General features: G+C 42.1%; 1 protein-coding gene across 2 annotated transcripts in view; it reads left to right on the forward strand.

The window, feature by feature from the left end:
- Positions 1–21,590, forward strand: part of LOC126541984 (fibronectin type-III domain-containing protein 3A-like) — a 79,225-nt gene that overhangs the window by 3,802 nt on the left and 53,833 nt on the right. For both annotated transcript variants that reach the window (XM_055076873.2, XM_055076874.2), the window contains exons 2-5: positions 1,837–1,890; positions 3,005–3,213; positions 5,478–5,667; positions 9,749–9,921. In XM_055076873.2, the coding sequence (XP_054932848.1) occupies positions 1,869–1,890; positions 3,005–3,213; positions 5,478–5,667; positions 9,749–9,921 (594 nt within the window). In that variant the 5' untranslated portion in view covers positions 1,837–1,868. The remainder of the gene's footprint in view (positions 1–1,836; positions 1,891–3,004; positions 3,214–5,477; positions 5,668–9,748; positions 9,922–21,590) is intronic.

A 21,590-nucleotide genomic window follows, 5' to 3' on the forward strand; every position in this document is an offset into this window, starting at 1 on the left:
GTGCATTTTAGGGAGCTATGTCTTTGGCAGTCTACTATTTGGCAGTCTAGGGAGCTATGTCTTGGGCAGTCTACTATTTGTAAAAATAGACATGGGCAGCTTTTGGTCAACTGCTGTTTCGATTATGTTGAGCTTGTTTTTTCTCTCGTTCTAGGTTATATTGAATGTTAGTTGATACAGTAGCCATTTCTGGCCACCTGCTGAGCTGGAATTTGGCCATGATTACAAAACCAGATTGCACCATAGCTGTTGTTAAGCTTAGTTATGCCATTTTGGCAGATGGCAATGTGGGGCCACCTGGCTTACTTTGTATATATAAATAATTCTTGTGAAGGTGGACACAACAAAACTGTAAACTGCTCTCCGAGCTTTGGTATTGTGCTATCTGTGCAAGTTATTTTGGTCGTTTTTCTTGTTTAGTATGTGGTCATTCTATACAGAGCTAGCAACAGCATTGTGGTCTGAAGTCGTTATCTTAAAAAGGTGCTCAAAATTACCCCACTTTGATGTTTGTCATTTTTGAGCCACCTGTGCAGTGTTTGTTGATATTTAAAAGACTGAGTCACCTTGTTGTTGGCAGTCCTAAAAAAATGCCAATTTTTTTGTTAATTGGGGCCAAAGCACTGTAGAGAAATGTTAACTAGATTGTTAGGGCTATACAGTCATGTAGATGTTGATGTTATCTGGGTGCTTCATATGGTGACATAGCATTATGAAGAATGCAAATGCAGATGCTACATGTATGCATCATGTAGCTGCCGATGTCAATTATGTGCTGTTAATAAATCATGACTTCTGTTTCTGTTTACGTGTGCAGAGTTTGGCATGCTATGCATGTCACGACCATGTTTTGAAGTCATTCTGATGGCTTTAGAGCTGATCTGTATTGTTGCAAAAATCAGTAAATTTGAGTTTTTATAAACAGCACTGTGAAGAAAAAAATAAGTTGCATGTTGAGCATGGGCAGATTCTGTCGGAATTTGCTGTATGAGCGCAACACTTGAATACGTCGCATGTGTTATCTGCTTAAAATGTTTCCATTATTTGGAATGAGTGAATTGATTCAAGTATTCCAAATTTGAAAGCAGGCAACTTAGTATTGCCTTAGTTCTATGTTAGTGGACTGAACATTTTTCTCGGTGAAGCATGTGGTTTTAGCATGATTAGTGATATGATTACCAGCTATGTGTTAATTGCATTCCCTGAGCTATAGGTGCTTACGTGCTTATTTCATAGCTAGTAGCTTTAGCTGGTAGAAATGTTAATGAGAAGCTGTGCACAATTTATATTTAAGGGGCGACCTTCTCAATCACTTGCATTTAAAGATGCTGAGACGGACTAGCAGGATTTAAAAATCTTATATCATTAGCAATAGATCATTCTTTCAAAATATTTTGAAATCTTACAGTGGTGGGCTAGCCTTCGTCTGATACAAGATAAATTTATGATTATTGGTTCAATAGACATTGTTATGTTAGACATTGTGCTAATGTCAGGTGCAGGAAAGATGACTGTGTATAAATAGACTGCGTTGCATATCGAAGAAGTGCCAGATTCAATATTCAGCATGAAGTGGCAGGTATGGTGACAAAATATCGGCAGTCAAATGTGGTCTCTGTTATGGGACTATACAACTGTGCTTCCAACAATTGTAGTTTTGTGGTGCCACATTATAGCAAAATTAAGCTGCTTTGTTTACTCTTATCTCAGCTTTTTGACCAGGATAGCAACCGATAAGTATACTTCCCAAGCTTATTTACCAAGTTTGTTTTGGAAGTTTTTCGGAAGTTTGTTTCCTTTGTTCTCATGTGTTTGAACATTTTAAACATCTTTCAGGTTCGCTGGCCTGTGACACAGAGTGTGACTCGATGCCTGCCATAGCAAGCACTGGTGAGTGAAGTTAACGAAATTTAAATTTCGCTCTGGTATTTCCTCAAATTCCGACCTTGTCAGTTTAAGAATTTTTTTTTTTTCCAAGGCAGAGATTGTATAATTGTTCAGTGAAATAAAGTGTACATATAGTTTACTGAATAAAATGAAAATGACCCATGTGGTCTGTGCTTCCATTATGAAACATTTCTTAAATTGGTGGGTACTGTTCCCAGTGTTGTAAGTGCACATTTACAGGTAGAAAAGAATCTGTACCGCCTGAGCATATGGTACAGCTTACTCATTTATTGGGCTATTTTATTTCAGCATGTCACATGCCATTCTGATGTTTATTTATTGTCTTCACCGTAAACCGCACCAATATAAAAGCAACTATGCACTGTATTTGGAGAGGTTCAACATATTGCCGTCCTAACACTTTTGTGGTTGTGTTAATTGTTGCCTATCAGTTCACCATAAATTGTTCACATAACATTATCTGGTTGTTTACATACCCTACACTTCAGTAGGGAGGTCCTCATTTAATGTTTCTTGCAGTGTGAAGCGAATCAAGACTGGTAATATTTCATGAAGCACATTTTAGTGTAATTACACTAGTTTTATCTAATGGTCTCGCAATAGACCCTTTCACTGTTTACAAACATAGGTCCTGGAGGGCTTCTGGTTTTTCTCACTGACATAGCCCACTAAATGTAGTGAGCAAAAGGGCATTGGCGGCGATATTGAGTACCTGGAGTGCATTAAAATCTAAGCCTGCAGATTTTTAGCCTTTTTCCTCTGTACATAACAATAATTTTACACGTCTAGGTTGCCGTAAGTTATGCGAAAAATTATATGTATTAGTCTTGAGCCGTAATGAGCATGTCTTTTATCTCAAAGTTTAAAAGTAGACTTTCCGCTCAGTGAAACAACCTAAAAACATGCTTTGTGTTCCGGCACAGTAGCCTAATAAGGCCCGTGGCCTGACGTTTCTTGGGGCCGCACTCTCGCTGCTGTTATCGCACAAGTGAAACAGTCTACAGTGCCCTTTTTCTGTGCAACATGCATTTTTTAAATCTTTGAATGATAAGAGTGTGTTCGTGAAATTCTATTGAACTGGTGGTGCTGAGTGCAGGGTCCCGTGGAGGAGGCACAGCTGAGCCCCTGATGGCTGCCCCACCCGGCAACCCAGAGGCACTTCTGAATGGTCAGCAGCAGCAGGCACCCTTTCGGCCGCCCAGGCAGCCGGCTACGCTGCAGCCACAACCACAGCCGCAGCCGCAGCCACTCAACCCGGAAGCCCTCGGGGATCGTGGTGAACCACGCCCACCAGGCCATTGGGAGGTGTGAACTTATTCTCACATGTTAATTCTTCCAAAGATTTAAAAGCTGTTATGATTGTTGGCTCATGTCCATTTGAAAGCTCTTGCTCCTAACGTGTGCTGTCGGCTTTTAACATTCGGCTAGCAACATTTACCGCATGAGCCTACCTTTTGCGTGAATTCTTCTACATCCAGGCAGTAAATGCATTGACTCCTGAGTTTTTGCATATGGCTCCATTGTGAGAAAAAGTGCATATATGAGAGTGGCAAATGGGTTGCACTGTGGGGCTGTCTTGGTGCGTGGCAATTGTGATTGGCATTTGTTGTTCTTAGGAAGTGCCTATTCCTGTCTGCATACTCCAAATAATGGCGAGCATTGATTGTGGGTGCCACACTACTGGACAGTGTGGTGGCAAGTTCGGTCTACTAAGATGTAGTATCCAGGCTTTGACTTCTGACAGTTTGTGTGCGTGTGCATGCAGAAAGTATGTGAACTGTAAGATACTTCTACTCTGAGTAGATAACCCTTCGACAACGACTCACGGCACATTATAGAGGGGAACAAGTAGCATCAGCAAGGAAACTGTGGTGTTTAGAGCTTGTGGAGTATATGTAGTGTGTTTAAAAGCCTGTATTGACAAATAGAAAGTGACTGCGAAATCAGAATTGAGTGTACTCTTTAACCTAGTTCCTTGTTTATGTTTGCATATTAGTGAAAGTGTCCTTCTTTTCTTACCTGCTTCTTATATATTATTGAGATCACAACCAAAAATATGACTTTTCTCTCCATGTTACCACAGCTTCTTCTAATAGTAGTAGCTTGGAGTCTAAACAGTTAAGACATGGTTCCCATTTTTTTTTTAATCTGTCAATTTCGACCCATATTCACTTATAGCTGATGCTCTAAGTTTTCTGCATCACCGTATAATTTATTACATAGAAGTACAGCATTGCTCACAAGTACAAAGCATTCAGTGTGTAAATTTTTTGGGCATTGCCTATGAATAAGGGGTCTCAGCCAGGCTCAATTGCTTTTGATTGTGGTCAGCATTATGTTCCAATTAATTTGTTTTAACGGTCCCCGAAAGGTTGAAATGGCACACACATTTTACTCATTTGGAGAGTGATTGTTGCTTCTTTGCAATGCAAGGTAGCCGTGCAAATGCTGAAAGTTTGGAGAGTTGGTTCACTTTCCTCCTTGGAAAGTGGTGATATAGAGCTCATGGGAGTATCTTCATGCTTCTTTCCTTTCCTGTATTTTCTGCAGCTTGCTTTCCCAAGGACCTAATAGCTTGCAAATCAAAATGGAGCATCAAATGGTACTAAGCTTAGCTTTTTGGGGCAGCAAAGGGGCCAATTCTCAACAATCTACAGAAGGTGTTGCGTAAGGCTGGTATATTTGTCAATAGTAAAGGGCCTACTTAATGCGCACCCAAAACTGACTCTGAGCTGCATAGCGAGTTTCTTTTCAAAAACTCCCGAGAGCTAGGTGAGCTTTCGTGTGCACCTTTCTCAAAATGGATATATAGAGGTAGTAATAGCAGATATGCATACAGTTTCCTGAAGTCAGTTGTGGTCATCTGCTGAGTGAGGATCACAGCTTTTTCAAGGGCTTCTCATGCTCCATGTGCTCGTTGTTATAAGCAATACAGTAACTGAACAAGTTCTGCAGGGATTCACAAGATAGAGGAGGATTGACACGAGGGAAAGTTGATTATTGGCTTGAAAGCAGTGAAAAGCTACAAATAACACCCCTATGGGTTCCTCTACATCCACCTTGTGGATTTCCATGTAACTCGGGCGGTTATTGAATACAGCACTTCAGCTTAGCTTACCAGGAGGCTTACCATCTACTAGCCTCCTGGCTATGTTAGGTTAGGAAAGATAGCGGTGGTGCTGGGGTTGAATCACTGATAAAAAAAATGAGGATATTGCTCTAAAAATACACGGACCACAGAAGTAGAAGTGGACAGGACACACGCAGTGCAAAGTGTGCGCGTCCTGTGCACTTGTACTTCTGTTGTCTGTATGTGTTTAGTGCAATACCCCCTTTTTTACAAGATGAACATTCAGCCCAACCTGCCGCTCTGCTTGAATCACTGGGCCTGCATAGGTTTGTCTTCAACTGCTAACCTTTTTTTCTGAGGGACCCATTCATGTTTCCTTTGCCGCTTTGTGCTACCCCCGGGTTGATGTCAAATCTGTGTTTAGATTGTGTATGTGGCCTGCTTGTACGTGTTCCTAGTTCACTCTACATGCGTGCCTCTCCCGTGTCTTGTGTTGCAGGTAGTGAATGGCGAAAAGAGTGGACTGCGCTGCAAGGGCCCAGTGCAGAAGGGCTATGGCGCTGCCCCTATGGGCGCTGTTAGTGCTGCCGCTCCGTCTTATGTGGCACCCCCACATGTGGTGCTTTTGCACATCAATCCAGGAGAAACCATCTTTTTCCAGATGGGCGATCAAATGCAGTTTGTTCAAGGCGAGTACACATCCTGGTGTGGCACTACTCCTGTCCACTTGATTTTGTCACATATTGTTCGAATTCCGTTTTGCATAAGTTAATGTTATTTGTTCCTTCTTTTATTTTTGTGAATTGGGTAATGTTTCCACAAGTAGGTCTTGTGTCACGGACTCTTCCTTGCAGTATACAGGACATAATGTCAAATGCTGTGCCGCTGTTAGATTTAATGTGCTGTAGTGTGCATTGAAATTTTTCAACACGACAATGCATTCTGCATTAAAATCTGAAACATTCACAAAAGATTGTGGACATAGTTTAACAAATGCCTGCACATGCGTCCCTTGCAAGTATGTTATAACATGCTTGGTCTACCGTATTAGTGTCCTTCCAGTTTCCCTCGCAGTTGCTCTGTTGTCTGAAAAATACTTATTCATTTTTCCAAAATTCAGTGCGGATGAATATTCCAAAACTTCAAGGTCGGCTAAATATGTGGAATGTTGAGCTCACGAATTAAGTAATTTGCAGTGGCGCAGACAGGTGGAAGAGGTGCAGCTTTTTGTTTAAGGTGAGAGCACAGACATAAAGACTAGGATAGGAAAGACATAAAAACTAGGAAAGACTAGGATAAATGCAGTGTGATGAATATTTAGAAAGTAATAGTTGAAAAGCTAAGCAATGTAAAAGCTTTTGCCTATTTGGACCAATTTTGTTCGCAACATGAGCTGCAAATTCAAACATATTGCATCAATTTCTTTGGTCCTAGTTCGTTGCACACATCTCTCTGTGAAGAATGAGTGTGTGCAAAATTTAATTTCATAATATTCATTCACAAAAAAAGTTATCAATGTTTGCGTAACATGAGGTCAAAGAAAATCTTGTTTTGAGAAAAACAAACAAATGTTTCAAACCATGTGAGATGTCAAAAACAACACAGAGGCCTAAGATGCACCAGCTTCATAGCTGGCGCCCCCATGAGATGCGCTAGTCTTCTGTTTGTGTGGCTGCTCGTCGACAGCTTAAAATGAAAAACTTATTTTGAATCGTATTTATATAAGAGAAATAGTACTAATTTCCAGAACCAATGCAATGTGGTTTCGGTTTCGCAATGCTATGAGAAAACTCGCTGTAACTGCCAAACTAATGATGATAGGAAGATAAAAACAGAGAATCAATCTTGTGCACGAAAATTGACTTTTGTATATGCCCTCAAACCTTGAGGGGCCCCTGAAACGGTTCGGACAGATTTTGTAGGCGCAAAGGGTACAGCTAAAGTTAATCATTCGCACCACAATTTCTGTGAAACGTCTCATATTAAGAGAGCTACGGACGATTACAAGTTACCCTCCTCCAGAGTCATGCATTTTCTCAACTCGTTTGCCGAGTGATCGGGGCTAAGCTCTGCTTTCATTGGCTCTGCATCATGATGGCATGTCGTGTCGTCGACTTCTGATTCTCTAGGAACGCGCGCGCGAAGCCTCTCCAAACTCTCCGCCAGCTGCTTGGTAGTCGACCCCAAGCGAGAGCTATCAAAGCAGCATGCGTTGCGAGCATTCTGTCAAAGCGTCGAACGTGTCTGGTATTCCGGTAACCACAGGCAAACTGGACGTTTCGGCAGATGGCTGGAGGCATAAACTCAAGCTGATCAAGGAACTTTAGCGTAGACCTACGTGAGCAGCCTGATCGGTCTGCACGGTCCAGCCACTTGTTGGCGCAGAGCTTAACCAGCCAAACAAAGCGCTAATATTGCTCTAACCAAGTGTAAAACACTTTAAACATGTACAAAAACAATGTGTTGATGATTACACTCCTGCGAAAAATTTACACCAGCAGCAAAGAATACACTTCACCCGCCGTGTTTGCTCAGTGGCTATGGTGTTGGGCTGCTGAGCACAAGGTCACGGGATCGAATCCTGGCCATGGCGGCTGCATTTCGATAGGGGCAAAATGTGAAAACACCTGTGTACTTGGATTTAAGTGCACGTTAAAGAACCCCAGGGGGTTGAAATCTCCGGAGTCCTCTTCTACGGCATGCCTTATAATCAGAAAGTGGTTTTGGCACGTAAAGCCCCATAATTAAAGAAAATAATACATTTCGTTACTGCTACTGTGTATGGTTGAGCTCTGTGCCACCAGGTGGTTGCACAGTGCAGACCATTCACATTTGCGCTTCTACTCATCCCATTAAACGGCACATTCAAGAGGCCAGGCCCTGTGCCCTTCCGCTTGCATTTGCCGTAATACCGGATTCGCGTAATGCTCTTGCGTTAGTAATCTTCTGGTTTAAAGTGACGGCCGCAAATGCGCAAATCCTGGCGCCGTTCGGATAGCGGCAGTCCAATGCGCTGCAGCCAGTCCGTGGTCTGCTGTCCAGCCAGTCCAGACGTCTGCTGCCTTACAGAGGGACACGATGTTGCAGCTTGACATATTGCCAGTCGCTATGTTTGCAGTCCACAATGTAACGAAGTCTAATCATAGTGCTCGCGAAAAGACTGAGACCGACTCTGACTGCGGAGCTCTCATCAGAATGGAGTACGTCGTAACACAAGCAGACGATGCTTGCTGTGTGCCGGAAGTGTTTAAGGGTAGTGAGAACTTGTTCTTGTGCATTCTCTTTCTGTTACTTTCTTTTTATAGAAACAAATTAACTAACATTCCAACTACTACGAACATCATTTCTTCACCATAAAGGTGGAAAAATTATAGATGACGCGCCCTTGGCAGCCAATCGGATAGCTCGCCCACATGACGTCAATTGGGTGATTTACGTCATATAGGCAGGGGCAGCTGAAAATTCCGTGGAGCAGTGTGCTGCGATCGGCAGCGATGTACATTTTTAAAACCTTGTAATAAATAACACGCTTTACGCGGAGCACTTAGATGCGTCAATTAACGATCAGAAGGACCTACTCTAACGAATCAGTATGTAACAAAGTTGTCAAAATCGTTTCAGGGTCCCTTTAAGAATAAGGTGGCATTACATTTACTAATTTGTACACCTAACATTAAAAAAATGAATCCTCAGGAACACATGTTGCCAGATTTGCAATGAGGTACTCAGTGTCACTTTTAAATTCGTGCTTAATTTTTAATATCCAAGATATTGATCATCCTAATTGATTGTGCTTACACCAAACCCAGAGTTTCTTTTATATATTTATATCTATATATTTTTTAAACCTTTTGTTTTCACATTGCAGCTAGAAATATTTCTGCTCTGTTTCACAATGAAGTAGTATAGAGTTTTTTTTTATATATTTATATTTATATATTTTTTAAACCTTTTGTTTTAACATTGCAGCTAGAAATATTTCTGCTCTGTTTCACAATGAAGTGGTATAGTATAGGAGGTCATATAGTAAGAGGTCATATTTTGAAAGGCAGGTATGAGCTCTGCACTGTGCATAAATTAGTAACAATGTGACCTAAGAACCTCTGCCAAGATGCTTATCACAACCTTTAGAATTGATAAAGGGACCCTAGCATGATCCTTATAGTTGCCCAGTGGAATTTGTGGCAGTGAATTCATTGCAATCTGTGGGAGGATGAAACTCTTTATGGCACTTTAATGTAGCTGTTTGGTCTTCTGCTGTCAGCATGGCGTGATAACAGACATGCCATCAGAGGCATGCATGCTCTGGTATTTCCGCTGTCTGTACGCTAGGCACACATTCTTAGATGGCACATCTGCTGTCATGGTGCAGCACATGTCTTTTCATCTACAACTTGTGCTCACAAAGATATGAAAATGCATAGTAAATTTCTTTTAGCCTACAGTGAATCGTGATATGAAGGCTTTTCATTTCCTTTCGAGCTGGTCATTTGCGCTATTTTTGAAATTGCTGTAGCAATTATACAATGGCTGGCTTTTTTCTGTATTGGGTATGATAAACACATGCAATATTAAGTTACAAGTGCAATTGCTTTAATCTATTTTTTTTTTGTAGACTTTTAAAGCTGGCATTGTTTTTATTCTGACCTGTCATCGCACTATTTTTTTTTTATTTGAAAGTGGTATTTATTTTGTTGTCAAAGCAGTGTTCCTGGTTTATCTTCCTAATAGTATGATTGGGTCAAACTTGCCCATTGTGGTGGTGTGCAGGGCCTGCCACAGTGCAGCTTGTGTCCAACAGCAGTACACCTCCCATGGCAGTGCCAGTCCAGGTGCCTCCTGGTCATGTGATGCAGCAGATAGTGGACGAGAATGGCACACTACGCCACATCATCCTCTCGCCACAACCTCCCCATGTCGCCATGCCCCAGCCTCCTGCCTACGTAAGTGCCTGTGCATCTTGTCCCCTGATGTTTGAGAACTTTAAGGTGCGCAGTACAATCTCGTTAATTCGAAGTTTTGGGTAATTCGAAGTAGCCGCCGCGATCCGTCCAGTAGTGCATTGAAATAGGGTGTCTACCAACCGGGAAAACCAGGAATTCTCAGGGATATTGAATAGTCTGGAAATACTCAGGGAAAATTCGGGGAATTTCTGCTTCTATCAGGGAAAATGAACAGTAATATTATTGAAAGGGAACGAAAGTCGCGGTAATGCTGGCTCGAGTAACAGAGAGGAATTGTAACGAATCCTCTTTGATGCCGTGTTGGCCGCTGGAGGAGTTGCCAGTGTACCATCGACCGACTTTCCGGACACCTGATAGTTCGGATGGCTTCGTGACACAACCACGTCCCCCATAGAGTCAATGTATAAGAATGTCGAAAATTGCGGACGCGAAAACCCTTCGCCGTCCCATTTTCCGAACTTTCTGCCATGACCACCAGTCCGAAATGGCAATAAACGAGCTTTTACTGTACTGACACATGCATTTTATGTTGTAGAAACTCAACTAGAAAAGAAGAGCAGTTGGCAAGCATGAAGGTCGGAAAACAAATGCAAGAGATTTTAATTTGGTGCTTTAGTTTGTCTCAACATGGCAGACCTGGTGTCATCAGCAGTATCGTGATGCCACCACACAGAGCAATATACGCAGACATAGTGTAGCAATAAGGCTAGGTATGATGCTGGCGTTCATGGGAAAGAGAAGTGATCAAGAGGGCTTTGTGCATTTCTACTGGCTGCACTTGCATGTGGCAACTGCAGTGATTGCAAGCACGAAGGCAAGCCAATTTATCAGGATGCCGTGACGCATCCACTGCATGGGTACCGAAAGTAGTTTGTGGAAGTGAAGTAGTACCGTAAAATAGCGTTCTCCAACACTTGAAACCCATTTTGGCAGTTGTGTACAGGGTTTGGACCAGACTGGTTCACGTTGCATAAAAAAAGTAACAGATTGCAATTACATCATTCGAAAATTTAATTACAGTTACCAGTTGCTGCCCCATGAAAGTAACTAAGAAATTACTCGTAATTGATTCCTTCTGCGTTACTTTCCTCCCAACTTTTTTAGCATTGTATAGATACAGTAAACAGAATGACCTGGGTAGGCACTTTCAGTGCGTCCTTGGAAGCCCTTTAAACCTACATTGCTTATCTGCACTGAAAATTTGTACTAAAACTTTTTGTGGGTCATCATTCTTCTTTTTTGTTGTGAAGACATCAGCAGTGACACTGAAAACTTGCTTGAGGAGGAAAATGAGCTGGAAAGACGGAGAGGTTAGCCAAATTGCTAGATGTGTGCATGTGGCAGGGCAGTGTTGTAACGTGTACGGATTTTGCACACCAGATTGGTTTACTCAGCAACTGGCTCTTCTATGAACGGCAGTGCTGTCTTGTTGCTGGGACTTTGACAGGATGCTCCTGGTTGGCCTACTGCAAAGCTGAAAAAATTGTCCATATGTGATTTCCTAGCGTTAACATCTTAAGTGGCCTTCACTGTTGAGTTGACATGCCTGCACCGGTTCAATGAGGAAAGAGAGAGAGAGAGAGAAAACATTGATTCGGACCAAAACAAATACTGAGTCCCCGGTTTTGCCTGTCAGAACATGCATATTCATGAGGCTGCTGTGTGGCAGGATATTGGGTGTTCTACTGTAGTTCTTGCCAAGTTCAGGTTTTGATAGCTTTTTTGCGTGTTACAGTTTGTGTTGTCAATAAAGTAACTGGTTACGTGTAATCGGTTACAGTAAAATGTAATTGAATTACAATGAGTGTTACCAAGTAAACAAAGTAATCGTTAAATTACGAATTTACCAGAACTGTTATTACATATACATTACATGTCATAATACATTATATAATACATACATCGTATGTATTAACCAGACTTGTATGTAACTCTTTACATACAAGTCTGGTTTGCAGCTGCCTTTGAGACAAGAAAATTACGGGTTTAAGATGTCAGATTAGTAACCCCGTAATAGGGTCCTTTCATTCATTCATTCATTCATTCATTCATTCATTCATTGTTTATTCAGACAATTACAATAGTCGGATGGCACATTTGTAAGATTATTCTCAGTTTGTCATTGCAATTGAGAGTAGAGGGCCCGGTATGGTTATACTACACACAAGAAAACAGCTCTCAGGACAAAATTTCTCTAGAAATTTCACTTCAAAATCTCTGCCTCTAAGACCATTCCACCAACAGAGACCACCATTTTGGCATGGACTGCATGACATTAGGAAGTACGGGACCACTGCTGTGTCGTCTGCTCCGATATAGTGCAAGACTGCATTGGACGCTTTGCTCTACATTCTCTAGCACCCACGTCAAAGCAAGGGCATTGCCATTAAATTGTACCCGCAATTATTTCACTTGTGCGATAAAAAGCAGCAGCAGATCATGGAGATGGACAGGCAATAACAAAACAAAGTGCATAGCTGCCATGATGTATAATATCCAGCTTCTGCAACTGCTTCGGTTGTTTGCACTATGCAAAAGAATGGGTTTCGAGATCAGCTTCCATTACTCAAAAGGAGCTGTTTCCAGGGGTGCGAGTTCATTTTTTCACCATTCATTGTTTCTACTGCACCGAATGCACTTAAATTTTGCCAGTTTGCTGTGGGATGCGTACGATTCAACAAGCAATTCAAAATTCGAGCTCGAAAGTTTGGTATAATGGCCCCTTTAAAGGGACACTAAAGGTAAATACTAAGTTGATGTGGACTCTTTAACTACCATTCCAGAAACCTCACAACACTTGTGTCGTGCCAAGAAAAGACTTGGCTTATGAGAAAATTGAATCTGAAGGGTTCAAATGCCTTTTTCGAATTTTCAAATCTCCAACCACCCAACTGGGGGAGTGGTGACATTGCATATGCCATCACCACTCTTTGCTGCCATCGGTGAGTAAAATCATATGGCGCTACCGAACCAAGAGAGACCGGTGGATTCGCCACTGCAGCTGCTCCCCGATATTGAAAAGCATACCCCCCCCCCCCTCTCCCCGCCCATGCCACCGCTTCTCACACACATTCCTAAAGCGCCGCCAAATCAGTGTTTGAGACTTGAGTTATTTGGCGGTCAACATTTTGCTGCCTTTTTCACTCCTTTTGGATCGCGGTAGTTATCAGCGTCTCCTGGGATGTGAAGGTGAGCTTGCTCATCAATTCGGTGCCCGCGCGATTGACTCCAAATGCATTCAGTTGTCACAGTCTATTCAATGCTCACGCGCATCGTTGTTGCTTCGTTAGTTCAGCTTTCTTCATTTAGACTGATCCAGGGACCAGGAAAGGGATTCAGTTCGTGGTCACCTGGTCTGTATGCACGTGGAACGAGTTGCGGCCAGAGAAAATGCTAATTGCGTTAAATTTTTTTTTCTTATTTACTGGAGTGACGGCTCGCAGCGTCGCTGACAGATCCTCGGAACCATATACCTGTGATATGGGTTAGATAAAGTGGAAAATAAGATAATGCGGGACAGCGTCCATCATCAAACGCTACAATAAGCCTTAAACTCATAGGCAATATGACTGTCACCCATTCACTCGTCTGGTTTTTTCCTAATTGTACAGCTCTTTTCGTGCAAAATTGCCAACTGGAAACATGAGTCTCAAGGATTTGAGAAATTAAGCGGGAGAGAGCCAAGGGAACAGGCAACAGGAAGGAAAAGGAAAAATTAACAAATTTAATCTTTGTTTATGAGAATATTTATGGATCAACATCTTTTTATTTAAAAAGGAAGTAGAGAAAACGCTGCCGGAAGTGAAGGACAGTTCCGTGTGTTCTGAATGACGCTTCTGCAGTTTAATAATGAGAAGGATGAAAGTTGTCTACGTGAGTGGAGAGTGGGTCTTGCAAGGGAATAACGAGGACGTTAAAGGTTTGTCACAGCATTATTGTAGTGCTTCGTTAAGTGGCTAAATGAAATAAAACAAAACTACTTTGCCTGTCATTTGGAATTCCATTGCACTTCTTTTCTGAAATACTAAGCATTGATATCTGGGGTATAAAACGCCTGTGAAAACCATATCATTCAAGCTGCCTAACGTAGCCACCTCTCTCCTGTGCTTATGTAGGTGTTTTTCTAACCTTCTGCAGTGGGCGCAGTACGTGTAGAATCGCAGCTTCCTGCGCCATACGCGGTTGTACACGACTGGCGGTCACACATCGTTGTGGTTACGAGTCGGTTGCGGCACTTGTTAGAGCAGTAAACGAGGTATCCAAAAGAACTGTGGTTGTTCCGCAAATGTATATTTCTGTATATAATTCTTCCAGAGCTACTTAAAAAAACGCTACTATAGTCGGATACAACTTAAGTCTGCAATGAAGCCCCGCCCACGCCCTCATAGCCACCAGCCACTGTTCCTCCGTGAGGCTGCAAATAATTCGTACTTCATACTTTTTCTGTTACCCAAATAAGGCGGTAATTACAAGAATAAAATTATTAGCGCGTGATTTTATACCTTTTCCCTCGCCTATTATAGTAGAATGGCAAATGCCTAATTCTTTATTCAACTAAAATAACATGCTTCCTTCGCTACAGTTATTTGTTGTGAAGTTTCACTTTAGTTGGTAGTGAAGTTTCATGAGTAAAACGAGTTCAGCAGTGAAATCAACTGCACCGCAGACTTTTGAAGAGCGAAATGCTCAGACTCCATACATTTTGTCCATGTCTGTTGCACACCTCATTGCTTCCGCCAATGAAAAGACTCTTCAAGAACTGCAGACGCTCCGTAAGTATCAAGTACGACGCCATTTTGAAAAGGCTGCATGACGACGATTTTGTTTGCTTCTGTGATTGGCTGGCGGAGTAACAACTTCGCGCGGTCCGTGTGCCCTTGTTGCCAACAGCTGTTTTCTTTTTTCTATTCTACTAAAGTAATCTTCATTTGACACTTTCTCTTCTTTACTTGTTCTTGGCAGTGTTCTTCCTGCGCTTGTTCCCTGTGCAAGTCCATTTAACGTGGTTCTTTGTTTGCCAAGTAAAGGAGAGCTGTATCGCACAGGTGTACCTGTAAAATACACCTTACTTCACTTTTCTTTTATGGGTTTACGCATTTTTATGGTGAATGGTAGGCGTTATTCACATTTGTACTAGTAATGGTACCCCCCTCATTTGCATAGAAAAGTTACCTTGGGATGGGCCCCCCCCGAAAAAAAATCCTGGGTACGTGCCTGGCTGAATAAAAACTTGAATTGAAATGTAGAATTAAAAGGAAACTGAAGAGATAGATTTTTTCAGGTGCATTAGTAAATTACCGTTCTACATCACCAAAAAGGCCATTCTTGCTGTGATGAGAGGGTTTGGCAGCCAGAAAAGACAAAGAAAAAAAAGAAAAGAAAGATAGGTGGCACCATTTCCTTGCAGTTCACGTACCAGTTCTCCCTGGTGTCATGGATATTAAAGGCATCTGCTTGGGCCTGTTTAATCTTTTATTGTTAAAGATGGACTACATTGCATTCTGAAAAAGCCAAAGAATAAATTTGGCAACTTTCGAGATCATTTGCTGTGCCTCAACAACTCAAATAACAAAAAAAAAGCAACCTTGAAATTAAGAATGTTGCACAGACTTACTGCCACTGGGGTTCCAGCATAAAATTTAAAAATTGAAACTTTGACCTTCATTTTCTCTTACAATCAACCTATTACCACGAAACCAACAAAAATAGTTTCAAGAGAATACTTTCTTGCTCTAAACTGATTTAGTGTTTTTCTTTAGTGTGCCCTTAAGGGGCCCTGCGCACCAAATTATCTACGTTGGTTTTATTCCACTTCTGCTTACTATAAAACACGGTGATGCTTCAACAGCAGTGAAAGCACCGAGGTCAAAGTATATTTAACATTTTAATTTGCTCCAAAAATCTGTTTCCATGCTGGCTGCAGCGTTGCACATCGACAATATTCAGCAGCAGATGTGAGGCAGCAGGTACATGACACTACAGCTGTGCACGAGCTGCATTTCTGAGCCCAGGTTCGATCCAGGCTGCTGCTTTCACCAAAAGCCTGACCGAGCCTGACACTAAAGAACTAGGTCGTTCGACTTGGCTCGACGCAAAAACTATAAGGCCTGAGGCCAGCCCTCCACGACATTGTCAGGGCTTTGTTGCAGGAAGAGAACATTTTTTTCAGATGAAATAAAATTTATTTATGACATTGAATTAAAAGATAATAAAACATACAAAGCATACTATATTCGGAAAAGACACCTAACCACATTATGAGTTATCACAGGAAAACAATTTGTCCAGTGACCTGGGCTTCAAAGAAGTGCTATTTCAAATTCTTCAAACAAATTTTGCATGTCTCTCTCAAAGATCATTCGATGAACATCAAAGTGGCCATGTTCTGGGCTATAATCATGCTCTCTATGTGACCTGCCTGATGACAAAAAATTATATTGGCCTGATTCCGGCTTGGGCCTGAGTAAAGATGTATTCGAGCTACCCAAGCCCAGCCTGTGGGCTGGGATGGGTACAGGCTTATGGGGCCACCTAGAGCCTGTTCACACCTCTATTTGACATGTATGTCTATGCTGTTAATTTTTATTGGTACTGAAGATGGTCATACTGTACACTTTAATGCCTTGCATGCAGTCACTACACTTAAAAAAAAAGTGTTTTACTTTGTTTAAAGCTACATACTTCTACTGTTTTAACTCTCAGCTGTGTGCGATATAAATTGAAAACCTACACAACGGACACTATAGATGTGCTGTCCAAAGGTTTACACGCAGTGCAGTCCTGTGCTTACTTGCATTGCATTGTGCTGGGCTCAGTGGTGATTCAGGTTCTTCCAAAGGTGCTCCATTATACGGGATGGCACATAGAACCTCGCTTATTCGCAATATATTGCATTCCAATTCTGTCATGTGAGAGAAACTCATTGATAGCTTTAACTTACCCATAAACACATTGCAGCTGTTTACCAGTACACCACGGACAAGCATACACAACTGCACTGGTGGTGCCATCTCGTGAGGTTGTCAACTACAATGTGCAGAAATAATATTGCAGTGGCCAAGTTCTGCCTTTCTACTAGTGCAAAGGTGTTGGCAGGAATACTAATCATTAGCATGCACTAGTTATTTCGGTTTTGCACTTCCATAACAACAGTGACACAACACAAATGTTTACCAAGTGTTGTGGTTGAAATCTTTGAAAGATGTCACTCCGCTAAAGGGGCACCGTTCATCCGAAAACACAGCTACGAGTTGTCATGGGAAGTCTACAATGGGAAGGCCACAATGGGAAGACTGTTTTGTCTGTCACTGAATAAAAGCCTCATTTTGATTGAAAGCAGCAGCTCAATGCCTCTCTGGGTGAGTGAAATGCGAAAGGGCATGCTTCTTTTTTGTTTGCTTTTATTTTGAATTTGAACATCGAATAGCTTCTGTTTGTCTGTGTCAATTTTTGTAGTTCCTTTTGCATTGACCTCTGAATGATACAAGGAGCACATTGTTATGCAGAACTTGGGTAAAATATAGTCGCAGGGCCCCTTTAACAAAAAAAAAAAAATGAAATGAAAATGGTAGTAAAGACAATTTGCTACCTTTGGGAATTGAACCCACAACCTTAGCACGACTGACACATACATGCAATTCCCCTATGCTTTCCTTGGCTTTGGTTTTTACTGGTAACTTTACGTCCTTTTCATACAAGTCTGCTAAGCACGCTTTTCTTTTTAAAGCTTGCCTTGAGCACACTTTTTGCTGGATACATCCACACTTTATCAACAGTGATTTACCTGTCGGAACAGGATTTATTTTTCATAATACTCCACAGCGACATTCCTAAAATTGTGAGAAAAACCCAAATGTGTAAACCTTACAGAATACAAGGGAGAGTTGGCAGGTATGCCTAAATAATAGCTTGTATTCTTTGAAGTGAGCATTGACTGACATAGACAGATTCAGCATAATGGAAACATGCTAGTCAGGCACATCGGATGACTTGTCTGGCAGCAATAGTGCGCGCAGTGAACACAGTGAACAATAGTGCAGGCAGCAACAATCTTGCGACACAGTGTTCAACTGAAGTGCTATAGAAATGTTGCATCACACACATCTTCAGCAGGGGAAAAAAAAAAGCTGTCAATTGTCTCTAATTACCCTTTTGCACTTGTAGATAAGTGGAACACATTTGGTCATTGCACTAAATGTACTGCACACTTTGACTCTACACAATCGTAAGATTTCTAAGTATTGGGCCTTGCCGGTGTCATCTGGTAAATTGGTAATGTATGCACTGGTACATATCCACCATGCTAAAACTGTTTTTTCATTCTCCTTGCACATTTACTGGTACGTGCTATGGAAACCGGGAAGAGGGGGACAGCTGAAGTGGTGCACTTCTGATATTCCAGTCACTAGATAACCTCTGCATTTCATAGCCATCATTAATTTAATTAGTGAGGTTACCAGATAAAGGGGTTTCACCAATAGAGCAGGCTGGCAGTTTTTGTTCATCGTTCTGTATTTTATTCCTATTGTGGGGTTTCACCAGTTGCCTTCGTGTGTGGACTTGGCCGAGAGCGACAGTGAACGCTTTTGCATTTACGCGGTGCAGTCTTAGGTGAAAGGGGGTACTTAAAACCAATTCATCGTTTTTCTTTCTTGTTTGTTTATTTTCTACTCTAGCCGAATTGTTTTTGCAGTGCTGACAGCTAAGGGTTCGCAGTACCGACAGCATTGGGTCTGACGCCAAAAAATAGCAACATATCCACGCACCAGCGATGGCTCCTGTCGAGTAACAAAAACGTATCTTGAAGGCTATGCATTTGCTTACTGCATGCTCCAGAAGCTCTTGTTAAGAGGTGAAAAACATCATGGAAGCCATATTTATTTTTGTAAATAGAGCATGGTTTGCTTCAAATGCAAATCTCAAAAATCGCTTCTTTTCCTTTTTTCTTGCATTATGCAAGGGCCAAAAGCAATTACAAGAAATAAAAGAAAGAAAAATCGCCACCCCTTCCAGTCTGTGAACATTGTCGAACAGCGAAGCTGTGTTAGTTACATTGAGTGTTACACCATGCAAGTCGAAATTTGCAAGCAGTCTATATTGTAAATCTTTTGTTTCACCATTCTTCCACCTCATTTTCGCTTTCGTGTGCTTCATGTGGTGAACATGCTTTAGGAATGATTTTCTTTGCTGTTCTCCCAGTGGTGTTTTTTGCACGTGAGGTTTCTGTCTGCCGGGATTGATGGCTGCCGGGATCAGCCTCTCGGCGCTGCCATTTAAACTTGGTATCTCTGGTGCACAGCTAAAGATCGGCCCTACGACGACGATACCATTCACGAGCCAATTCTTGCTGATGCTCGTGGTAGGCAGCTTCTTCTTCAGGAGTACGCGCTACTCGTGGTCTTCCCATAGTTGTAGCTGGGATGGAATGTGCGGAACCACTAATCCAAAGCTCTGTATATTGGGCAAAAGGCCCACCACTGGAGATGCGGGTGTTGCAATCGTTTTGACGATTGGTTGGATTAGTATGATGATTGACGTGGCTGCCAGTACTTCTTGCACGAGCAAGAAGTGTCGGCAGCCACGCGCTTCTAGTATTGCGTTTCAATCGCAGGGCACTGTTCGTTGGCCTCAAATCGCCAGCATAACATTTGTTTTTTTCACGGCATAGTGGAATCTTTGTCTATAAATTCGATGCTGATTTGGCTCGAATGCCGAAAATGCACCGTGTGACAACCATATAAAATTAGCATATAAGATAGCATTCTCACAGGGGGAAAGGGGTCACTCCAACCCCTTTCCTCCTTTTGAGCTGTTCGTTTCCTCTCCCGCTAGGTCACTTGGCCCCTTTTTAGTGAAGTCCGACAACGATGGCATAGTTTCTGCATTAACAGCTTCTCTGTAAAATATCTCATGGCCGTCATTTTTTAATGTGGCAGTCTTGAAGGCCATGTGTTTTTGGATACTACTATGCTTAGTCATGGAAATTTATTGCGCGTGCTGGGAATACGCACTGTGCTTATGTTAATTTCAAGCTTTAATTTCTGTTGCAGCACGTTTGATTTTATTTAGACTGTTGGTTAAAATAAAACGTGGCAACTACCATATAAATGCACACTTGATTAAACGACCAAATGCTGAGTCGTCCGCAACAAAAGCATAATTGAAAAGACTGCTTTAATGGGCCGCAGGTTATATATATTTAAATTTTATGCATGGCATACTGTGCATGCCTGAGCACCAATTTTATGGGCATTCTATGGACATTTACTATTTGTGCAATTCGTTATTAGGTCTTTTGTTACTTGGATGAAATTAGTAAATTTGCAGGTGCAAGTATTTGGAATCGGTTGGCGCAGGGCAAGGGTAATATGAGATTGCAGGGAGAAGTCTTCGTCCTGCAGTGGAGATAAGCAGGCTGATGATGATGATGATGATTAACACCCATTGCATGCACGTGCGGAACATATACTGATGGAAATGTCTGAGACATCAATGGTACGAAAGTTTTAGATGTCCACTGAACGTGCATCTAGTTTATACTTCGGACATACAATATATATATATACTTTTTATGAACATGTAAAACTTTGTCCACTGTGCGTCTGAAGTATAAACTAGATGGACGTTCAGTGGACATCTAATACTTTCGTACCATTGATCTCTCACAGACGTATTCCACGGTATATGTTCCGCACGTGCATGTAATGGGTGTCGATCATCGTCATCATCAGCCTATTTATCTCCACTGCAGGACGAAGGCTTCTTGAAATCTCCAATTACCCCTGCCCTGCGCCAACCCATTCCAAATACTTTCACGTGCACATTTCCCATTTTTTACCTAGTAACTAAGGGCCTAATAAAGAAACGACAAAGCATGAACATAATGAAATGGGATGTGCCATGGCACATCCCATTTCTTGCTAGATGTTTTGAATAAGTCCGGTACGTCTGTTGGATGTTTGTGGCTATCTGAGGTGTAATGCCCACCTATTATCCTTAGAATGTAAGGATAACGGAAGAGCTCGCCGTGCGCTCCAGCCCTTGCGACACGTGCAGCCGATTCATGCCCCTAATAGGCTGACGTGACTCGCGGATACACTGCTTTGCACGGCGTCTCGACTTAGCGCTTCCACGGTGTTGCATGCTGCCCACGACAACTTTCGGGCCGCGGAACTTGCAAATACGCATTAAAAAAATTGTATACATACATATATAATTCTCACTTTGCAGCGAAGAAATTCAGCTGCGGAAAAGCGCTGCGTAAGCTTGCGAGAGTGGCGAGAAGGTTGTCCTATGGTTGTCCTGTATTCAGGCAGGCGTGCAACTGTGTCAATACACTGTTTTCTTTTTTTTTTCTGCATCACAACTCCAGCGTAGCCGAGCCCATTATTGTGCGTGGGAGCAGACGCGTAACGTAACTTCTTTTTCACAAGGGCGCGAGACGCGCGTACCCATTCTTTTGCTATATTTAGAAAGGATGGGCAGCCTTTCCGCGCGTTGTACAGGGCCCAGATAAGCGCGAGGTGTTCCCACGGTTTTGTGCAGATTAGAGGGATATCTTAATGTGGCCGCATCCGTATATTGCAGCGCCGACTGCTGATGAAGAAAGGAGAGCGGACAGCCGGGGAATTGCACCGTGACGAGTTCCA

The sequence above is a fragment of the Dermacentor andersoni genome, chromosome 2 (assembly GCF_023375885.2).
Source record: "Dermacentor andersoni chromosome 2, qqDerAnde1_hic_scaffold, whole genome shotgun sequence".
Classification (NCBI taxonomy): domain Eukaryota; kingdom Metazoa; phylum Arthropoda; class Arachnida; order Ixodida; family Ixodidae; genus Dermacentor; species Dermacentor andersoni.